Consider the following 16,857-nt stretch of genomic DNA (forward strand, 5'->3'; position numbering starts at 1 on the left):
AAGTCCGCCAACCGATAATGAGGCCCAAAAAAATTTTAAAACGTCGTCAGGCTTAGAAATTGCTCGTCGTTTATTCTGACCTGCAGTAAGCAGAACCCAGCCTTCGCTTTGAATCCGCCATGAGCCGTGGTGAACATACCGTGCGGCAGCCTGACGATAAAATGGCCCGAAAAATATTAAAACGAAAGCAAATTGAGACATTTCCTGATTCTTATTCTCACCTGCGGTCAGCAAAATCTAGATTATTGGGAGTTTATTTCGATTCTGCCCTGAAAGCCAAACGTGTTAGATCACTCCCATCTCCCACGGCCATAGTGGAACGAGATCGCCGCCGAGATCTCGTCACGCACGGCCAAGCGGCTCGGCAAGTGGTGGGAGGTCTTCAGCGAGACGCAGCAGAGGGAGGAAAGAGAGAGCAGCGTATCGACGTGCGGGGCAAATACGACGGCGTTTTCGAGAGCTTCGTAGAAAAGCTGGTCCAAGATCGGCGCGTTCTCCCACTGCCCATGGCCACACTGTTCCTTCCACCGTGGCTGTCGAACGATGCCGGCTCCCATAGAACGCCTTCGCACTCGGTCAAAGCCCTGGTTTCAAGCCGAGCGAGGAGTAGACGACAGCCTCGGACGGACAAGTGCTCGGCACTGCGCTGTGCCTAGAATGACCAGTTCAGAGGACGGCCACCATATGTCGGAGCTGGTTGACTGTGGCAGAGAATTAGAGGAAGGGCGTCGAGCATGGATGCAGCACAAGAAGGAAGCGTCATGGAGGCTGAAGAGGCTCGAGCTGCAGCTGGAATCGGAAAAGGCTTGACAGACGAGGGATAAGATGGAGGATGACACTCAGGGAGGAGCGGCAGGCGGCGCCGGAGAGGATCGAAGCAAAGTACAGGGAGCAGATTGCAGGGTTTGAGGAAGTACGCCGAAGCAAAAAAACAGAAACTCGCCGAGCAGTGGGCTGCAAAGTATATTCTGCCGAGCAAGTTCCTTAAGCAGGTGGGCCGTCGGCAGTGGCCACCGGCCGTGATGAACGAACGGTGAGACCCATGTCTCGATTTCTGTGTGGAAGGCCAAATTAAGTGAAGTGATCCCGTCACTGCATGTCAAACAATGCTCCATTAATGGATTCACACGACTGCAAGCCCGAGTGTATCACTTTACTCAGCAAAACCTCGGCTTCTTGCCGCTTCCCATCCTTGCAAAGCACACGAATGGTCAGACCATAGCTTGCAGCATTGGGAACCATTCCATTTCCTATCATCTCCCTCAGCAGCCTCAGCGCCCTGTATGAACTGCCCTCTCTACAGTACCCATAAATCATCATGTTATATATCACATCAGTCGGTTTCAACCCTTTGTCCTTCATTGCGTCGAACAGCTTCCGGGCATCCTTCATCTCACCCTGCATGCACAAACCACGCATTAAAACACCGTATGTGTGAGCATCTGCCGCCAAGCCCGCTCTCTCCATGGATCGATGCATCTCGAAAGCTCTGTCCATGTCATCTTCTCTAGCAAAAGCATCGATGAGGATTGTGTAAGTTACGTTCGTGGGGGTTAACCCTCTGTCCTGCATTTCTCGATAGGCATTGGCTGCTCCTACCAAATCTCCAGCTCGAGAAAACCCATCGATGAGTACATTGTAAGTGATCATACTCGGAGAATGACCATTTTGCTTCATCTGGTTCAATACACGAGAAGCTTTCACCATCTTTCCTGCTCGGCAATACCCGTCGATGAGAACATTATAAGTTACCAAACTCGGTCTCAGTCCAGCATCCCTCATCCTCACCAACAACTTCGTCGCGTCTTTTACCATGTTTTGCCTACAAAACCCACCGATTAGTGTGTTATACGTCACAACATTCGGCAACACTCCCTTCTCCGTCATTTCGTCGAACAACTGAAAGGCGAAGACCAGATCTTGACTCTTGCAACACTGGGACATCAACACATTGTATGTGTAGAGATTGGGAAAGACTCCCGCGCGCTTCATTTCGTCATACAGCTCGAACCCGGCATTGGAGAAGCCGTTCCTGAAGCACCCGCTGATCATGACGGTGTAAGTGAACTCATTGGGGGCCACGCCTTGTCCCTTCATCCGATCGAACAATCGCCTCGCCGCATCAAAGCTGCCTCTTCTACAGCACCCATCGATCAAAGTCGTGTACATGACCACGCTGGGCGGCGAGCCGCCGGCCTCGAACTCCTCCATCAAGTTCGAAGCTTCGTCGAGGCGTCCGGCGTCGCAGAGGCCGCGGATCATAATGCCGAAGCTGTAGGCGTCCAAAGGGACGCGGTTCTTGGCGTCGAGGAAGAGGGAGGAGGCGGTGTGGAGGAGGTCGGATGCGAGGAGGAGGTGGAGGAGCCGGTTGAAGGTGGTGATAGGTGGAGTGAGGCCGCAACGCAGCATTCGGTCGAGGCAGAGGGCGGCGGGGCAGGGTTTCTGGGATCGGATGTGGGCGTCGATGAGGAGGCGGAAGATGAGGGAGGTGGTGGCGGGGTGGTGAATCGGCTGGGTTTTGATGATCTTTTGAATGAGAAGGAAGGGGTTATGGGTTGAAGGCATGTCTTGCTTGCTTGCAGAAGAATAGTTTTGAGTTCATCGATTACATATACTTACTTATCTGTGAGTATATATTTATATAAATCATAAAACAGACCATTATAGAAAACAATATTTTTATTTTAATACATGATATATTTAAAAGATTATTTTTAGTTTTTTTATGATTTATATAAAATATATATGAACTCTAAGTTAGAAACTTGATATGGGAATTATATTATAGTTAATTCGGACTTAAAAGTATAAACATAAATATTTTGTCCGGATATCATACCCAAAAGGGAATTGTGTCACTCTCTCAGGAGTTCATATTTCAAATTATCTACTTAGGAAACATAAAATTTATTCCGTTTGCTATAAATAGGTCCCTCCTAGACCCAAAATCATCATGCTTACCTTATAACTTAAAAGTATTGTTCTATATCAAACAAAAAATTCTCAAGCTTCCTTTGTATCACTAGCGCCCACATAACAATGCGATTTGGGTGCCTTCAAGTTTTATATTAGAGTAACACAAGTGTAATATTAGATATGAGTTTTGTTATGACTTCGTGTAGGTGCTACATGAAGTGTTTGGTGTCTTCCGTCAATTTATCTACTCGGAACTCGACTTTTTTGATTTAAGATTCCTCCTCCTCTTATGAGTTTTCTACCTAAAGAAACTTTCATTGCCATGATAGAGTTCCTCTGGACTCACTTCGAAAATATCAAAGTAGGTTTTCATAGTTGTAAACCTCTTCTTAAAGTTTCTCTTCTTAGTTAGTGCTTCGAATTATGCTTCCTCCACTTACGGAGAATAACCAACTTCTTACTCGTCATTTTTATTATCGTGATCCTCTTCAGTAGCTCTAATAACTTTAGAGTAAGTTTGCACTTACAACCTACCTACGATTGCTTGAGGCAATAGTCTAAGTTACCTCATCTTGCTCAATTCACTATGGTACTTCACCATGGTAAGATTACGAACTTATGTTATTTGGTTGAATTGCTTATTTGCTCTAATACCATAAAGTTATGGACTTAGTCAGAATTGCTTAATCGTGAGGTATCCTTATGTTATCTGTCTGCAAAGGGTCAACTTAATTGAATCTCGCTTAGGTCTCGAATGACTTGTAAAAGAGCAAATTGATTAGTTCAAAAAACGAGTGACTGACAAGTCCCAACGTCTTACAAAGATGACAGTTTTATGAGCAATTTAACAAACACTTAGTATGCAAGAGGAAAAAAAAGAAAAGGAAAAATAAGAATTTTAGAAGGTAAATAAATAGTCACAAGTCCGTAAACAACTACTCATTGGGTGTCAGGCACGTTTGTAAGTTCCCATAGGTATTATATGCGAACTTGTGAATCTAATTAATACCTAACACTATCTCAGATGCCCATATAACCCTGTGCCATCCAGGTGATTCTAGGGTACTGAGATAGCTGATATTTTGCTTCATAATATAGTTTACAGAAAACAACACACGAAAATTAAATCAATTTAGGATAGTTTTACCCATTCTAATATGTGGTTGCTCTGCAGCCCTATAAATTATTTCTGCTCATAAGTTTTAAATAAAACGTATAAAAACAAGGTAAAACATATTATTAAACATATATACAATTAAACAAAAATGATGAACGATCCGTTGACGAAGGTGTTATGAGTGTGATGATTGTCCATCATCGGAAGATATAATATTTTTTATTTTTATTTTCCAACGAGCTTCTTTTATTCCTCCAAATGCAATAGTATGAAAAAAACACAATAATTTAGTTAAGTCAGGTATATTGATATTCAACATTGATTTTAAAATATCATTAACAATTCTAAACATCCTCATGACAATCTTTTAGCATTTTAGCATGACGCTCCAAACATGAACAAAATTTTTGTAAATTAGAGCATCCATTAAATTCTCCATTTCATAAAAAAAAAATTCCAGTACATGTAATGATATCATCAACGCCCGGCCCCTCAACTTATGAGATCTTATTTAATTTATTCCAATAACATAACATATGTGTTCCTTCTTATCAATCTAAATGATTTATGAACCGAATAAAACATAATGGATATTTCAAAATAAGAAGCCTATCATTCATCGACACAAATCAATGAATAGATCCGATCATTATTCGGTTCAAAATAGACCTGAATCATAATCAAACCGATTAAGAATCGGAATTATACCGAATTAATGATCCAATGATTTCAAATGATTGAATTCGATTCCAAACTAACAAAAAAAAAACCTAAATTCCTTCCAAATGACGAATCTATCGCTTCTAATAATAAATGACTAATTGAAGAGACTCCCGTTACGACGACCGACGCATAGCTTCTTTCCGGGGGAGAATATGATGAGGATAGTGATTATGATAAGACTCGGTTGACGTCAGATGACGCCTCACGCCTCGATCAACGTGACAGCACCTGGTCAAACGGACCAAAACGTCGGTCGAGGTGCATTAACGCCTGCTCAGGCCCGGTTCTTCATGCCACGCCAACACCAGTGTCGGACGTTACCAGCCTGCCCCCTGCAAGCGGGCACATCAGGAAATGGTAAGCTTCCCTATAGATACCCTCGCATTCCGAACGAAGGGGGGGGGGGGGGAGGAGAAAGAAAAAGAAAGACGCCCCTAACCACTATCATCTAACTTGATCGTTGGAGGGGTTGAGCTGAGCACCTCAACCCGACCTTTGTGCAGGTGCGAAACTGAAGGTCCCCACTGCTGGACGCGAAGACGAGAAATTCCTGCCCGAAGGCTACGATGACCCTGTCTCGACCATCGCATCCAAGCACCTCGACGGGCTCGAAGGTCGTCCCGGAAAGATTCCCCATCATCCGGGCCTGAACCGAGCCGCATCGGCCCCTAGGCCACGGCTCAAAGTTGTTTCCCGGAATTATACAGAATTAATGATCCAATGATTTCAAATGATTGAATTCTCATTTGATTCCAAACTAACAAAAAAAAAAAAACCTAAATTCCTTCCAAATGACGAATCTATCGCTTCTAATAATAAATGACTAATTGAAGAGACTTTTTTTTAATAAAATAAAAAAATAAAAAAAAAATAAAATAATCAATTCCTAAATCCGAAACCAAAATCGCTTGCAATCGATAGTCCGATTCCAAAATTTCTCTCTCTTGGTAGGTGTATTAAGCCGGAAAGGGAAGCGAGGTCGGTCCCACCGGCCATGATGAAGGAAAGAGGCGTGAGAGAGAGTAAAGCATGCAAGTGGTGTCCCCGTCTCCGCCTTTGGTGGGCCAGCGGGAGCGACCGGCATTGGGTCCTCTTCCTATTTGCCGGAAAGAAACGGCACCTTCACCACCACCACCTGTCATCATCATCAATTCGTCCGTCCGTCCGTCCGTCCATCCACCCAACCAACCACCCTCACCTACAAACCCATGATTACCCGCTGCTCCTCCTTCGTCAAAAAGCATCTGCTGCACCTACGCATCCGGTCCCCCATTTGCATCTTTATCCAAAGTTTCCCTTCCCACCCAAGGAAGAAGAAAGGCCACACGATTCCTCCTGCTCACCTCAACCATCCAAATTTCTTGAAGATGCTGTGGTACCCTTCGGTCATGTTCTCCTTGGCTTTCAGTTCCAGCTAGAGCAAACAGTGTTCCTTAGGATAGGACAAGCACCTGCGAGAGGAGTTTGAGTGTTCGAGCTTCGGACCTCATGGCCAGCACAGTGAATGAAACAAGCATTCGCATGCACAAGTAATCTCACTTTTCACTGAAACAAGGGCGATTCTCACATCGAAGGAGAGAAAAAGAACTATGGAGATTTAAGTGGCTGTGGCCGTCAAAGAATTGAAAGGCATCAAAGAGAGAGAGAGAGAGAGAGAGAGAGAGAGAGAGAGGGAGGAACAAATCTTAGTGTGCCATTGCAACGGGATTCGGGAAAGCGATGCTTCGTTGGCTGGGCAGTGCGAGCATGGCCGTGTGGTCCAAGAAGTCCTTGAGGGCCACGACCGCCTCGAGGATCCTTCGTAGGTCGTCGGCGCAAGAGAAGCCGGCAGCTCCCAGCCGCCGCACGGCGTAGACGTAGAACGTCAGGCACCCTTTCCGGAACTTGAACCGCGACATCTCGCAGCCGGCGAGCCCCCGGATGAGCCTCTTGTTGACGTCCCCCAGCGGGATCATGCGCGGCCACAGCCGGTCCACCGCCACCTTCATGCTCTCCGACTCGAAGACGAAGATCACCGCCTTGGACTTGTTGGTGCCCAGGCCGAGGGTGAGCGTGTGCCATGCATGATGGGCCAAGATGGTGAAGTTGGTGGGCAGGTACGTGGTGGTGGAAGGGAAGGGAAGGCTCTGGCACTGGCTGAGGCAGGACGGGGGGATGTCCAGAAGCCGCAGCAGCTCCAGCGGCGTCGCCTGCCGGACGGTGAACGACTTGACCACGAATTGGCCGCCGAAGCGGATGCCCTTGACGTCGGCGCTCGGCTTGAAGTGAGGGTCGCCCGTCGCAGACTTGTCTCGGCGAGGAGGCTTTTGTGGCTGGCTCTTCTGGTCCTTGTGCTTATGTTTCTTCTTCTTCTTCTCCTCTTCTCCCATGTTACCTGCTTGCCCTTTGGCAACTGCACTTCTTCGTGCTATGCTGTTTGATGACTGAAAAGAGCTCTAGTGAGGTCCCTGGTCAGGCTCAAGTTCTCTTTCTTGCTTTGTTCTTTTAGGTGTCACAGCACACCTGGTCACCGGAAAGGGTCCTCCACTTTCTCCTTTATACGACGGCAGAACCCTACTGTATGGTGACGGAATCAACATGATCAATGTTTCTTCCTCTTCTTTACCGCTCGCGTATGACTTACCGTCGTCATTCCGTACCGTCTTCTTCCCACAAGCAGTACCTGTAACCAGAGCAGGTTGTTGATCTGTGCCTAATCGTCATGCCAGACACGATCTAAGAACAAAGAAGAAGGCCGATTCAGCAACCAAAGAAAGAAAAGTGAGAGGAGTTGCTGCTGTGGGTGACTACCGATCAACCACCATGCTCCACATAAGTAGGGACACTTGAATTGCTTGCTTCGGGATACGTACTACTTACATCAACCGAGGCCCTGCTTTGCCGTCATTAATGCAACGGAGATGCCACACCTACCAACACTTGCTACATTTCCCAGAATACATGCACAGTGCGCAGAAAATAGGTGGATCTGAGTCGGAGACATCCTTATTCATGTATAGTTCATGAAACATGCGGTTGCGTAGTAATGGAAGATGATGCACAGGCATCGACAGGACCACCGTGCAGCGAGCAGATGATCACATGATGGCTTTGCACACTACACTCGCGCTAAATTCTGATGCGGCGATGTGGACGTCGTTCTTAGCACCCTGTCGAGAATCTACGGATCGTTATCATGGAAACACGTGAACAAATTAAAGAGAGGTGCGCAGCGAGAAGAATTTAAACGGCATCTTCGACTGTCATTTCTTAATCTTAATCAGTTTGATATAATCTAGATAAATTATTCGAAGTATCTCTAATATAAAAATATTGTGCTATTAAGGTATCATTTATACGAAGGTTTTTCATTTGATCTTTTCAATTCGTAATCTGATATTTTTAAACGTGAGTTTGAGCAATTCGAAAAATAAAAAAATAAATTTTTCTCAAAATATGTTTTTTATATTTTAAAGGATAAGATAAAAACTTGAGATCGTCTTCCTTTTTATAAAAGAAATGAAGAAAGTTTATGATTGTCTTTTTTATCATAAATGAGAAGGAAGATGATGTTTTTCTAATTTGAATTTGTTTATGTAAACAGACAGATGAGTGGAAGGTAACTTAGACCTCTTATGACAACCACAAGTTGTTTGACAATAGATTTCCTATCAAAAATCGAGATTAATTTTTTCTCTGATGAAAGAAGGCTCATCGTTAATGCCGAATGAGCACCGTGCCTAAAGGCATTTCGTTTAGGAGTGAGTCCGATACAATTGAATGTGAGAGATTAAGGCAATCATGAAGAGACGTTAAGGGGATTAGTAGAAAAAAGAGCATCAAATGTGAAAACTTTATTTTTTTCAAAATAAACAGTCAAGAAAATTAAAAATTATTTTAGAAAAATCATATAATGAGTTGAACCAGCGAGGTTAATGACATGTTTCGGTTTGACCTCCGCATCCCACAACTAGTCGGTTGAATCAACCCAATTCCACTCTACGCAGGGCTAGTTTTGTCTCACTAATTGGCCCCACACCACTCGATTGGGTCTGGTAATTAGAGCTCTAATTCATGGCACGAGAATCCGGTAACTTAGCTGGTACGAAGGTGGCGTGATGATTTGCCAGAACAAATTGAATGTAGGATATGTCACAGATAATGTATGCGTTCCGAGACGGCGCGGGCCAACCGAGCTCGGGACCCACAACGCCACCGAGTAGCGTGCGCCGCACTCGGGGGCTCCCCCAGGAGTCCCGACACCGCCCTCCCGTATCCGCTTACCGCGTGCCACCACGCTGTCTCGCTCCTAAGAAAAGAATACAGCCCACCCGGGGGAAGCATCCACGAGGCCCCCCCCCTCTCCCCACGATTTTGAATCGCCCCCGGTTGCTCGATCCATCGATCGAGGGTGGGCGAGTGGATCGAGGCGGATCGATCGGTGGTCGACGGCTATGCAGTACCACGCCTACAACCGCCTGGGGAGCGGCGGCGCAGGCGGCGGCGGGGGGACGCCTTCGCCGCCGGCGTCGCCCCGGAGGTCGCCGAGGATCCATCGGAGGGGCGGGAAGACCGGCGGAGGAAGGGGGGCGACTCTGGCGCCGCCGCGGACGCTCGCGCAACGGATGGCGTGGATGCTCCTCTCCCTCCTCCTCCGGCGGCAGGCCATCTTCCTCTTCGCGCCGCTCTTGTATGTTGCCGCCATGATCTTCTATATGGGAACCCTGCCCCTCGATAGCGTTCCCCGCATCATCTCCCGCCCCGCCCCCGGTTCCGTTTACCGAAGCCCCATGTTGTACGAGCGCCTCCGCGCTGACATGGAAGCCGATAACTCGTCCGATGGGGTCAGTTTCTGAACCCTAATTGAACCTCTTAAGCTGCTTTTATTCGCAAATTGATTTGGATCCGAGCCTTCGTTTCAGCATCTTCTTCTCTATTATTTTCTCTCGATGTGGTTCACTTGGGCAGATTTCTATATCAGAATATCTAGATTTTGCTTGCATCTTCTTGTAAACCTAAGAGATATCTAGGCATGAACTTTGACATATCAAGATCATAACGTCACTGGTGCAATTACTTTTAATCGTCTTTAATTGGCATAATTCAGTTCAAATTCTTGACTAGATTGTAAAATGACAATGCATCTGGTTTGGATGTTTCGTGATAAAACCTAACACAACAAGCATTAATCTTTTTATCTTTTTCTTTCCACATTCTCTTCCAAGTTCAACTAGAATACAATCGTTCTACCATTTCTTATGCTTATTGTGGGATTGGAGGGTTTCTGCTATCAACTGGAATGTACTTTAACTGAGATCAGCCGTCAAAGGATTAGAGTGTGCTTATACAGTTGCAAAACTAGGAATCAAGACTTTCAACTAAAGCTGTTGTCGCAAAAATAGTAGGCACAATTGCAGTTGATACATTTTTGTTGGATCACTTCACCTAATGACTTAAACTTTGTGTGATTCTGCAGTTAGCAACTGTGTGGAAGCACTCTTTCAAGGATGATAGGTGGCGACCCTGCATATACACCTCTGCTGATGGTAAGGTTGTTCAGTGAATCTCATAATTTTTTGACTTCTATTGCTCTTTTTGTAAAAGAATTTGCAACTGGAGAACATATATCTCATGCAATCTATATTTTTTTTCTTCTTTAGGATCTTGATTGATTTTACAATCTTCATCAACATACTTCCTTGTACATGTATAATCGAATGCCTATTTGAACATCTTTTTTTTATTTTTTGCAGTATTGCCTGATTCTAATGGTTACATATTTATTGAAGCAAATGGTGGCTTGAATCAACAACGGACGTCGGTTGTTCCCTCCTCTTTGCAATGACCTTTTTTTTTTCTTTTTTTTTTTCGTATCCTCCATTCTGGGTATGTTATTGTGCTTATTTGGTCATTTATTTATGCATTTTATACTTTTTCTGCAGATATGCAATGCAGTTGCTGTGGCACGATATCTAAATGCGACACTTATTATTCCTTATTTTCCGTACCACAGCATTTGGAGAGATCCTAGGTTATTATCATATCTCCATCTCATTTATTTCATATATAAGTTTTAACCATTTGTTTTCATTATCATCACACTTATGTTCCATAGTTAATTTAAGCAAAGAAGAACGGTTTTGTTTCTTTGTAAGTGCCCATAATTGGCCCACAATTGCAGCTCCATCGTATTTTCTGTGGACAATTTGACAACCTTATATATAAAGGTTCCTTTTGCCACAGTGGACCACGGTGTACATCTTTGCTTTGGACAACAATGACTGTTTGCTATTTGACCAAGATGCAATATCACGACTATTTGGGCTCAGCTACTGTTCTGCTAATTGTAACCAATTAAATGCAACCCCCCTTATCCAGCCATAGGACCAGCTGAAAAAGGCAAAATTAAACAGCACAGACAGAGAAATAGATATAACAGTGGACCATTATATGCATCTTTTGCATTGAACCTTGACTGTCGGTTATTAGACCAAAAGTGAAGCTTAATATGGAGCAGTCTATTACTTGGTTTGTATCATTGATATTTGTGTACCAAATTTAACTCCCTTTTTTCTGGTTAAAAGTGCTGGTTTTTATTACCTAATTCAGCAACAAAAGATTCATGAAGTTGTTTTCTGATGTATTTGATGATTGGCACAGCAAATTCAATGATATCTACGACAAGGATCACTTCATAAGTACTCTCATAAATGAGGTGCGTGTCGTTGACAAGGTCCCTGAATTTTTAATGGAACGGTTTGGTAACAACATGAGCAATGTGTTTAACTTCAAGATAAAAGCTTGGTCATCCATTCAGTACTACAAGGATGCTGTTCTTCCTAAGTTAGCTGAGGAAAAGTGAGTTCCTTACCTCCTTGTTTCTGTCATTTTCAATTATTAACTTGGAAGTTCAGAGGACCACCCGGGAATTTGTATATCACAATCTATTGTGGTTTTTTCCTTCGTGCTACATTATCTATGTCACTGTTGTTTATCTTAATAAATTTGTTTTTGCATATGATAAATTTTCTTCTTCTTTCGTTATCTTGGGGTATAAGTTGGTGCTGCATTTTCAACATTAGGCTTTTCGTGCCATCGCAAATTGGGTGCCTTTTGATTGTGTGGACATTTCGAGTTATTCAATCTAGTTGCTACCTGTATTTCTTTTCTTGTTCTTCCATCCTTTTCTTTTCGGCACAAGTTATAGGGTTTGTTAATGGTATTGAGAGTAAAGAAAGACGGATTAGTTATATCTACAAATTATATAATGAACTCTATATTTGACATTTTAGCTTGACAGAAAATAGTTATAAGACTAAAAGCCATAAATTTGTCCAAAGATCAGGCCAATTAGGTAAAAGAAACTTTAAAAATAGTAGGACTTGATAGTTGCTATTGAAATTTGAAGGAGGTTGGGAATCATGGAGTAGTTTGGTTAATTGGTTTTTTAATAAGGTTTCAGAAGTAAAATATTGTGTCTGATTGTACATTTAGCTGCATTCATAAATTACAATATTTATCTGAATGAGCTAATATTGGTCATCGTTTTATTATTTTAAAGCATTTAGGTACTCTTAGTCTTGTGGATATAAACTTCAATTATGATAGCTCTGGTGTCACTTAACAAAGTTATGTCTGCAATTTGAATCAGGCTGATAAGGTTCTCTCCTTTTGCAAATCGGTTATCATTTAATGCCCCCTCCGCAGTTCAGCGTCTAAGATGCTTGGCAAATTTTGAAGCATTGAGGTTTTCAAATCCTATAACAACTTTGGCTGAAAATTTGGTCTCTCGAATGAAAGAACGCAGTGTAGACAATAATGGGAGATATATTGCTGTGCATCTGCGATTCGAAGAGGTATATTCAGATTTGTTTTGATGTCGCTGAATCTCGTGTTGTTTGGTTCATATGGATTGGTTGTATTTTCCTTTTTCTCCAGGATATGGTTGCCTTCTCTTGTTGCATATTTGATGGCGGGGAAGAAGAGAAACAGGACATGATTGCTGCGAGAGAGAGAGGTTGGAGAGGAAAATTTACTAAACCTGGTCGCATCATTCGACCTGGAGCAATTAGGATAAATGGAAAATGTCCATTAACACCTTTAGAGGTATAACCGATTTTATCCTTTGTTATGTGAAGTGTCTAGTAGTTTTTTTAATGTTGGAATGATCTGCTGATGGTCTTTTAGTATCCCATCATTACAGTTTTGTCTTTTAGCGTGTTGCTTACTTGTAAGGTTCACTCAGGGACATGAACTTAATTTAATAGGAGATATGAAAAGAAAATTGATTCATCATTTATGCATGTAATTATTGCTAATATTATGTTTTCAGATGATCAACTTGATATGACCATATCATGACACAAATGTGAAATATTATCAACGGTTTAATTATCTCCTCATTCTTGTTGCTTTCCCTTTAAATTTTTAAGTCTCTCAGTTTTGGTTGCATTGCTTTTTTATCCAATTGTTGCCGCTAAACTGTCCTTGCTATCATTCACATGGGTATATCACAAGGTTTAGTAACCACGACTAGATAGGGCCATATCTGGGTGCAGTGTGATTGACCATTACTATTAATTTCCTGTGACCACTCTTAATAGTCACAAAATCAACCTCATGTTGTTGGAGAAATGGGTATTTGTTGCTCCCTTGTTTTCAGATAAGTGGCACATAAATAGATCTCTCGTATATGGCCTTTTGGTTAAATCAATTTCTTCTGGATCTGTGGAAACTGATTCTTATTGCTATTGACAATTTGATATTTTGTCTAAGAAATTAGATTCTGCATTTCAAGGGGGTTTGGCCATTTTATTGATCTGCATGCCAAGGATAAGATAACTGCAAAATGCTGATGCATCTGATTTCATTGCTTTAGTGAGCAAGTTGGTGTATATGCAACTGAACTTCATTGCTCACACTTTGATTAGAAAAATCATTTATTTGATTTTTTCATTATATTGCAATAAATACAAGAGGAATACAGTTAAGATATCGAGTCTCTGGAAAAATTAATGATTTTGTCATTGGATAGTCTTAAGATAGAATAATGCACATTGTGAGGTTAGCATTGAAGAATAGAAAGTAGTGTAGATGCCTTATTAGTCTTCATTCATCAACATAAAGCAGGTAAACTCACTTATGTTTTCACAAACCATAATTTACTTTTTCCACTGATTGGCAATGTTAGCTTGGCTACCATCGCTGATGCTTGAACATAAAGTTCTACTTACGCATCCTAGGCATACTAATGCACTTCAGTTTTTGGTATAAGGTTGGTTTGATGCTCCGTGGCATGGGTTTCAGTAATGACACTGCAATTTATTTGGCTTCTGGGAAAATTTACAAAGCTGAGAAGACTATGGCTCCCCTTCTTGAAATGTTTCCCCTTCTACAAACTAAAGAAACACTAGCATCAGCAGAGGAACTTGCTCCATTTGAGGTATTTATGTTTTATTCATTCTTTTCGAAGCACCACATTTTGATTTGTCTATATTTTCATGTTATTCACGTAAAATGACTGTTTCCTGCAGAACTATTCCTCTAGGATGGCTGCAATAGACTACAGTGTCTGTCTTCACAGCGAAGTGTTTGTGAGTACTCAAGGCGGAAACTTCCCTCAGATTCTGATCGGCCACAGGAGATACTTGTATGGTGGGCACTCTAAGACTATCAAACCTGACAAGAGGAAGTTAGCGTTATTGTTTGATAATCCAAATATTGGGTATGTCAGTTGACCTGCTATTATTACCTCATTAAATTTTATCATGTTTTACTTTGGAATTTAGCATTTTCAACTCAAGCAGTTTTGTGGCCTATAAATTTTAAGCAATTGATTAGTTCTACCATTCAATAAGTTAATCCAATCTCAGTTAAAAAATGAAATATTTTCGCTAGTTAGAAAGTAGAAAGTTGACAACATTATCTTCTTGTTGCTCGATTGCTTTCTGTCTCAAGTATGTGGTAGTCAACTCACAAGACTGTATTAGATTGTAATGCCTCTACCAAATGGGAAATGCTGTGGGTACCTTTCAGAAAATAGTTTTCTCTGGACTGTAGATGTGTAGGGACATGTGGAGAGTAATATTGCCTTTCCTCTCCATTCTTAGATCCAAGAATATGAGAACTTTAGATGTCAAAACTTTATTAGACAATTATATCCTTGTTTATTGACTAACAAACTTGGACAATATATGGCAGAGAAGGTGCATAATTACCCTGTTAAATTGAACGGTGCTTTCTATCTAACTTTTCTATCAGCTTAAATGCATGCTGGCTGTTATGCTTTGACTGAGTGTGGAAATTTGAAGATTAGATGAAGAGTCTGAAACAGCTCAAATGCATCTGCATCCAGTATCCTTACTTGTTTCTAGTTGATGTAGGTGTGTCAGGGAAAGCAGTCTCTGTACCATAGTCTTCTAGTACCTCATGTAGACTCATTTTGAGTGTGAAAGTTTTCTACCCAATGATTTGATTTTGCTAATTATTATAAATAGCTGGAAACTTTCCAGTCATTTTTTGGAGAAATGAAGTTTCATTTAAGACAATCGTTTATATTTATATACTGCTATTATTTTTGTTTGATATTCAGTAGACGAAGGATTCTATTTTGTTTATCATATCTTTTTTTTTTTCACATATGTATGTCATGCATGATATTCCTAGTAAAGTGTTTTTCATGTTTACGTGATGTAATACATTTTACCTGCTTATTTCACAGATGGAAGTCACTGAAACGCCAATTGCTAAACATGCGAGCTCACAGTGATGCCAAGGGAATTGAGATGAAAAGACCAAATGATTCGATATACAGTTACCCATGCCCTGACTGTATGTGCCTCTCAAACAAAACTGAAATCTTGAGATCTTCATCAGTTCGATAGTATCAGTTCCAAGGAATTTTTGGTTGACATGTATAGTGATTCAACTGATGTTGGAGTCGATGTGCCATTCATTCTTTCATTGGCCTCTTGCGAGAGCACCATTCTTTCCAAGTTTGCAGGCTCCATTCAGACTGCATATTGCTATTCTTTACGGTCTGGGATTACTACATTTTTATAGTTGAAGAGTTAACAGAAGATGGGAACCTAATCATTGTCACCCGGGTGGGTGCTGTCAGACACTTTAACATGCATTCACAACCTCTGGATCCATAATACCCGGAAGTCATGTCTCCTGGCAGTTTTGGTGCTCATCGTTGTAGGAGTGTCTTGTATATTAGTCAATTCTTTTCCACTTGAGATGCAAGCCAAGCATTTGAGACAGCAACCTTTTGGCTTCACTGTTGTACCTTCAATCTTAAACAATTCTTTCCTAAGGAGGTAGGGAGTCATTCTTCTTTCATCTGTAATCACAATGGTTAGCTTTAGAATATTCACCCCATGTGAAGGGTGAGAAGAGTCAGCTGTGTTGTGATATATTAGGTTATTCAATTTTTTCATTATTTTATCAATTGCGGCGTCAAGGTTGATTAATGGTGTGCTGTATTGCCAATTAAATTGCATCCAAAAATAAGTTCTCTTGTTTGTTAGAAAGGAAAATTGGTTTTGGTGGTCAATGTTCTTTTCACATATTCTAGTGTGAGAATTCTCTTTTTTGTTTTCCCTATGTTGCCTTTGTATTTTTTTTTTGGAAGGAAAAAGAAAATCTGTAACTCACAATTTTGATTGGTCTGAGCTTTGGTTCGGACCGGGACAATAGTTTGTTGCCTTTGTATTTTTTTGGAAGGAAGAAGTACCTAAAAAAAATATTTTTTCGTAAAAACACTGATTTGTGATAGAAACTTGAATTTTTAGAGAAAAAAAACACTGTTACCTTTGTTTATTTTTCCTGAAATAAGAAAAAAACAGCTGGAAATAATTTGTTTGAATAACAAAGTGTATTTTAAAAAAAAAACACGAATTAAAAATTTTCAGGGTTTGGGTCTGTCAAGTAAGAAAGTGTATTTTTGAGAAAAAAAACATTTAATAAAATATTTTTTCGAAAAAACACTGATTTGTGATAGAAACTTGAATTTTTAGAGAAAAAAAACACTGTTACCTTTGTTTATTTTTCCTGAAATAAGAGAAAAACAGCTGGAAATAATTTGTTTGAATAACAAAATGTATTTTTGAAAAAAAACA

At 41.4% G+C, this 16,857-nt stretch overlaps 3 protein-coding genes and 1 pseudogene across 4 annotated transcripts; 2 read left to right on the plus strand and 2 right to left on the minus strand.

Moving 5' to 3' along the window:
* Positions 1-119: 119 nt before the first annotated feature.
* LOC135641475 (protein rough sheath 2 homolog) lies at positions 120-1,037 on the plus strand (annotated as a pseudogene).
* Positions 765-2,576, minus strand: LOC135640522 (pentatricopeptide repeat-containing protein At4g11690-like). The gene has a single exon (XM_065155040.1). It carries the CDS (start codon positions 2,563-2,565, stop codon positions 1,090-1,092), a length of 1,476 nt encoding a protein of 491 aa, XP_065011112.1. The 5' UTR covers positions 2,566-2,576; the 3' UTR covers positions 765-1,089.
* Positions 2,577-6,272: 3,696 nt separating this feature from the next.
* LOC135640210 (uncharacterized) lies at positions 6,273-7,766 on the minus strand. Of its 2 annotated transcripts, none has more exons than XM_065154446.1 (2): positions 7,616-7,766; positions 6,273-7,471 (listed from the first exon to the last, which is right to left on the minus strand). In XM_065154446.1, the coding sequence occupies exon 2, from the start codon at positions 7,123-7,125 to the stop codon at positions 6,442-6,444; it is 684 nt and encodes a 227-aa protein (XP_065010518.1). In that variant the 5' UTR covers positions 7,126-7,471; positions 7,616-7,766; the 3' UTR covers positions 6,273-6,441. The 2 variants fall into 2 exon arrangements, with proteins under 2 accessions (XP_065010518.1, XP_065010517.1); XM_065154445.1 differs by having other exon boundaries at positions 7,609-7,766.
* A 1,299-nt stretch (positions 7,767-9,065) lies between these two features.
* LOC135639822 (protein ESMERALDA 1-like) lies at positions 9,066-16,187 on the plus strand. The gene is made up of 10 exons (XM_065153762.1): positions 9,066-9,579; positions 10,212-10,281; positions 10,489-10,556; positions 10,678-10,766; positions 11,396-11,593; positions 12,387-12,591; positions 12,674-12,841; positions 14,010-14,177; positions 14,269-14,459; positions 15,456-16,187. The coding sequence occupies exons 1-10, from the start codon at positions 9,190-9,192 to the stop codon at positions 15,616-15,618; spliced, it is 1,710 nt and encodes a 569-aa protein (XP_065009834.1). The 5' UTR covers positions 9,066-9,189; the 3' UTR covers positions 15,619-16,187.
* The last annotated feature ends 670 nt before the right edge of the window (positions 16,188-16,857 follow it).

Source organism: Musa acuminata, chromosome BXJ3-6 (assembly GCF_036884655.1).
Source record: "Musa acuminata AAA Group cultivar baxijiao chromosome BXJ3-6, Cavendish_Baxijiao_AAA, whole genome shotgun sequence".
Classification (NCBI taxonomy): Eukaryota; Viridiplantae; Streptophyta; class Magnoliopsida; order Zingiberales; family Musaceae; genus Musa; species Musa acuminata.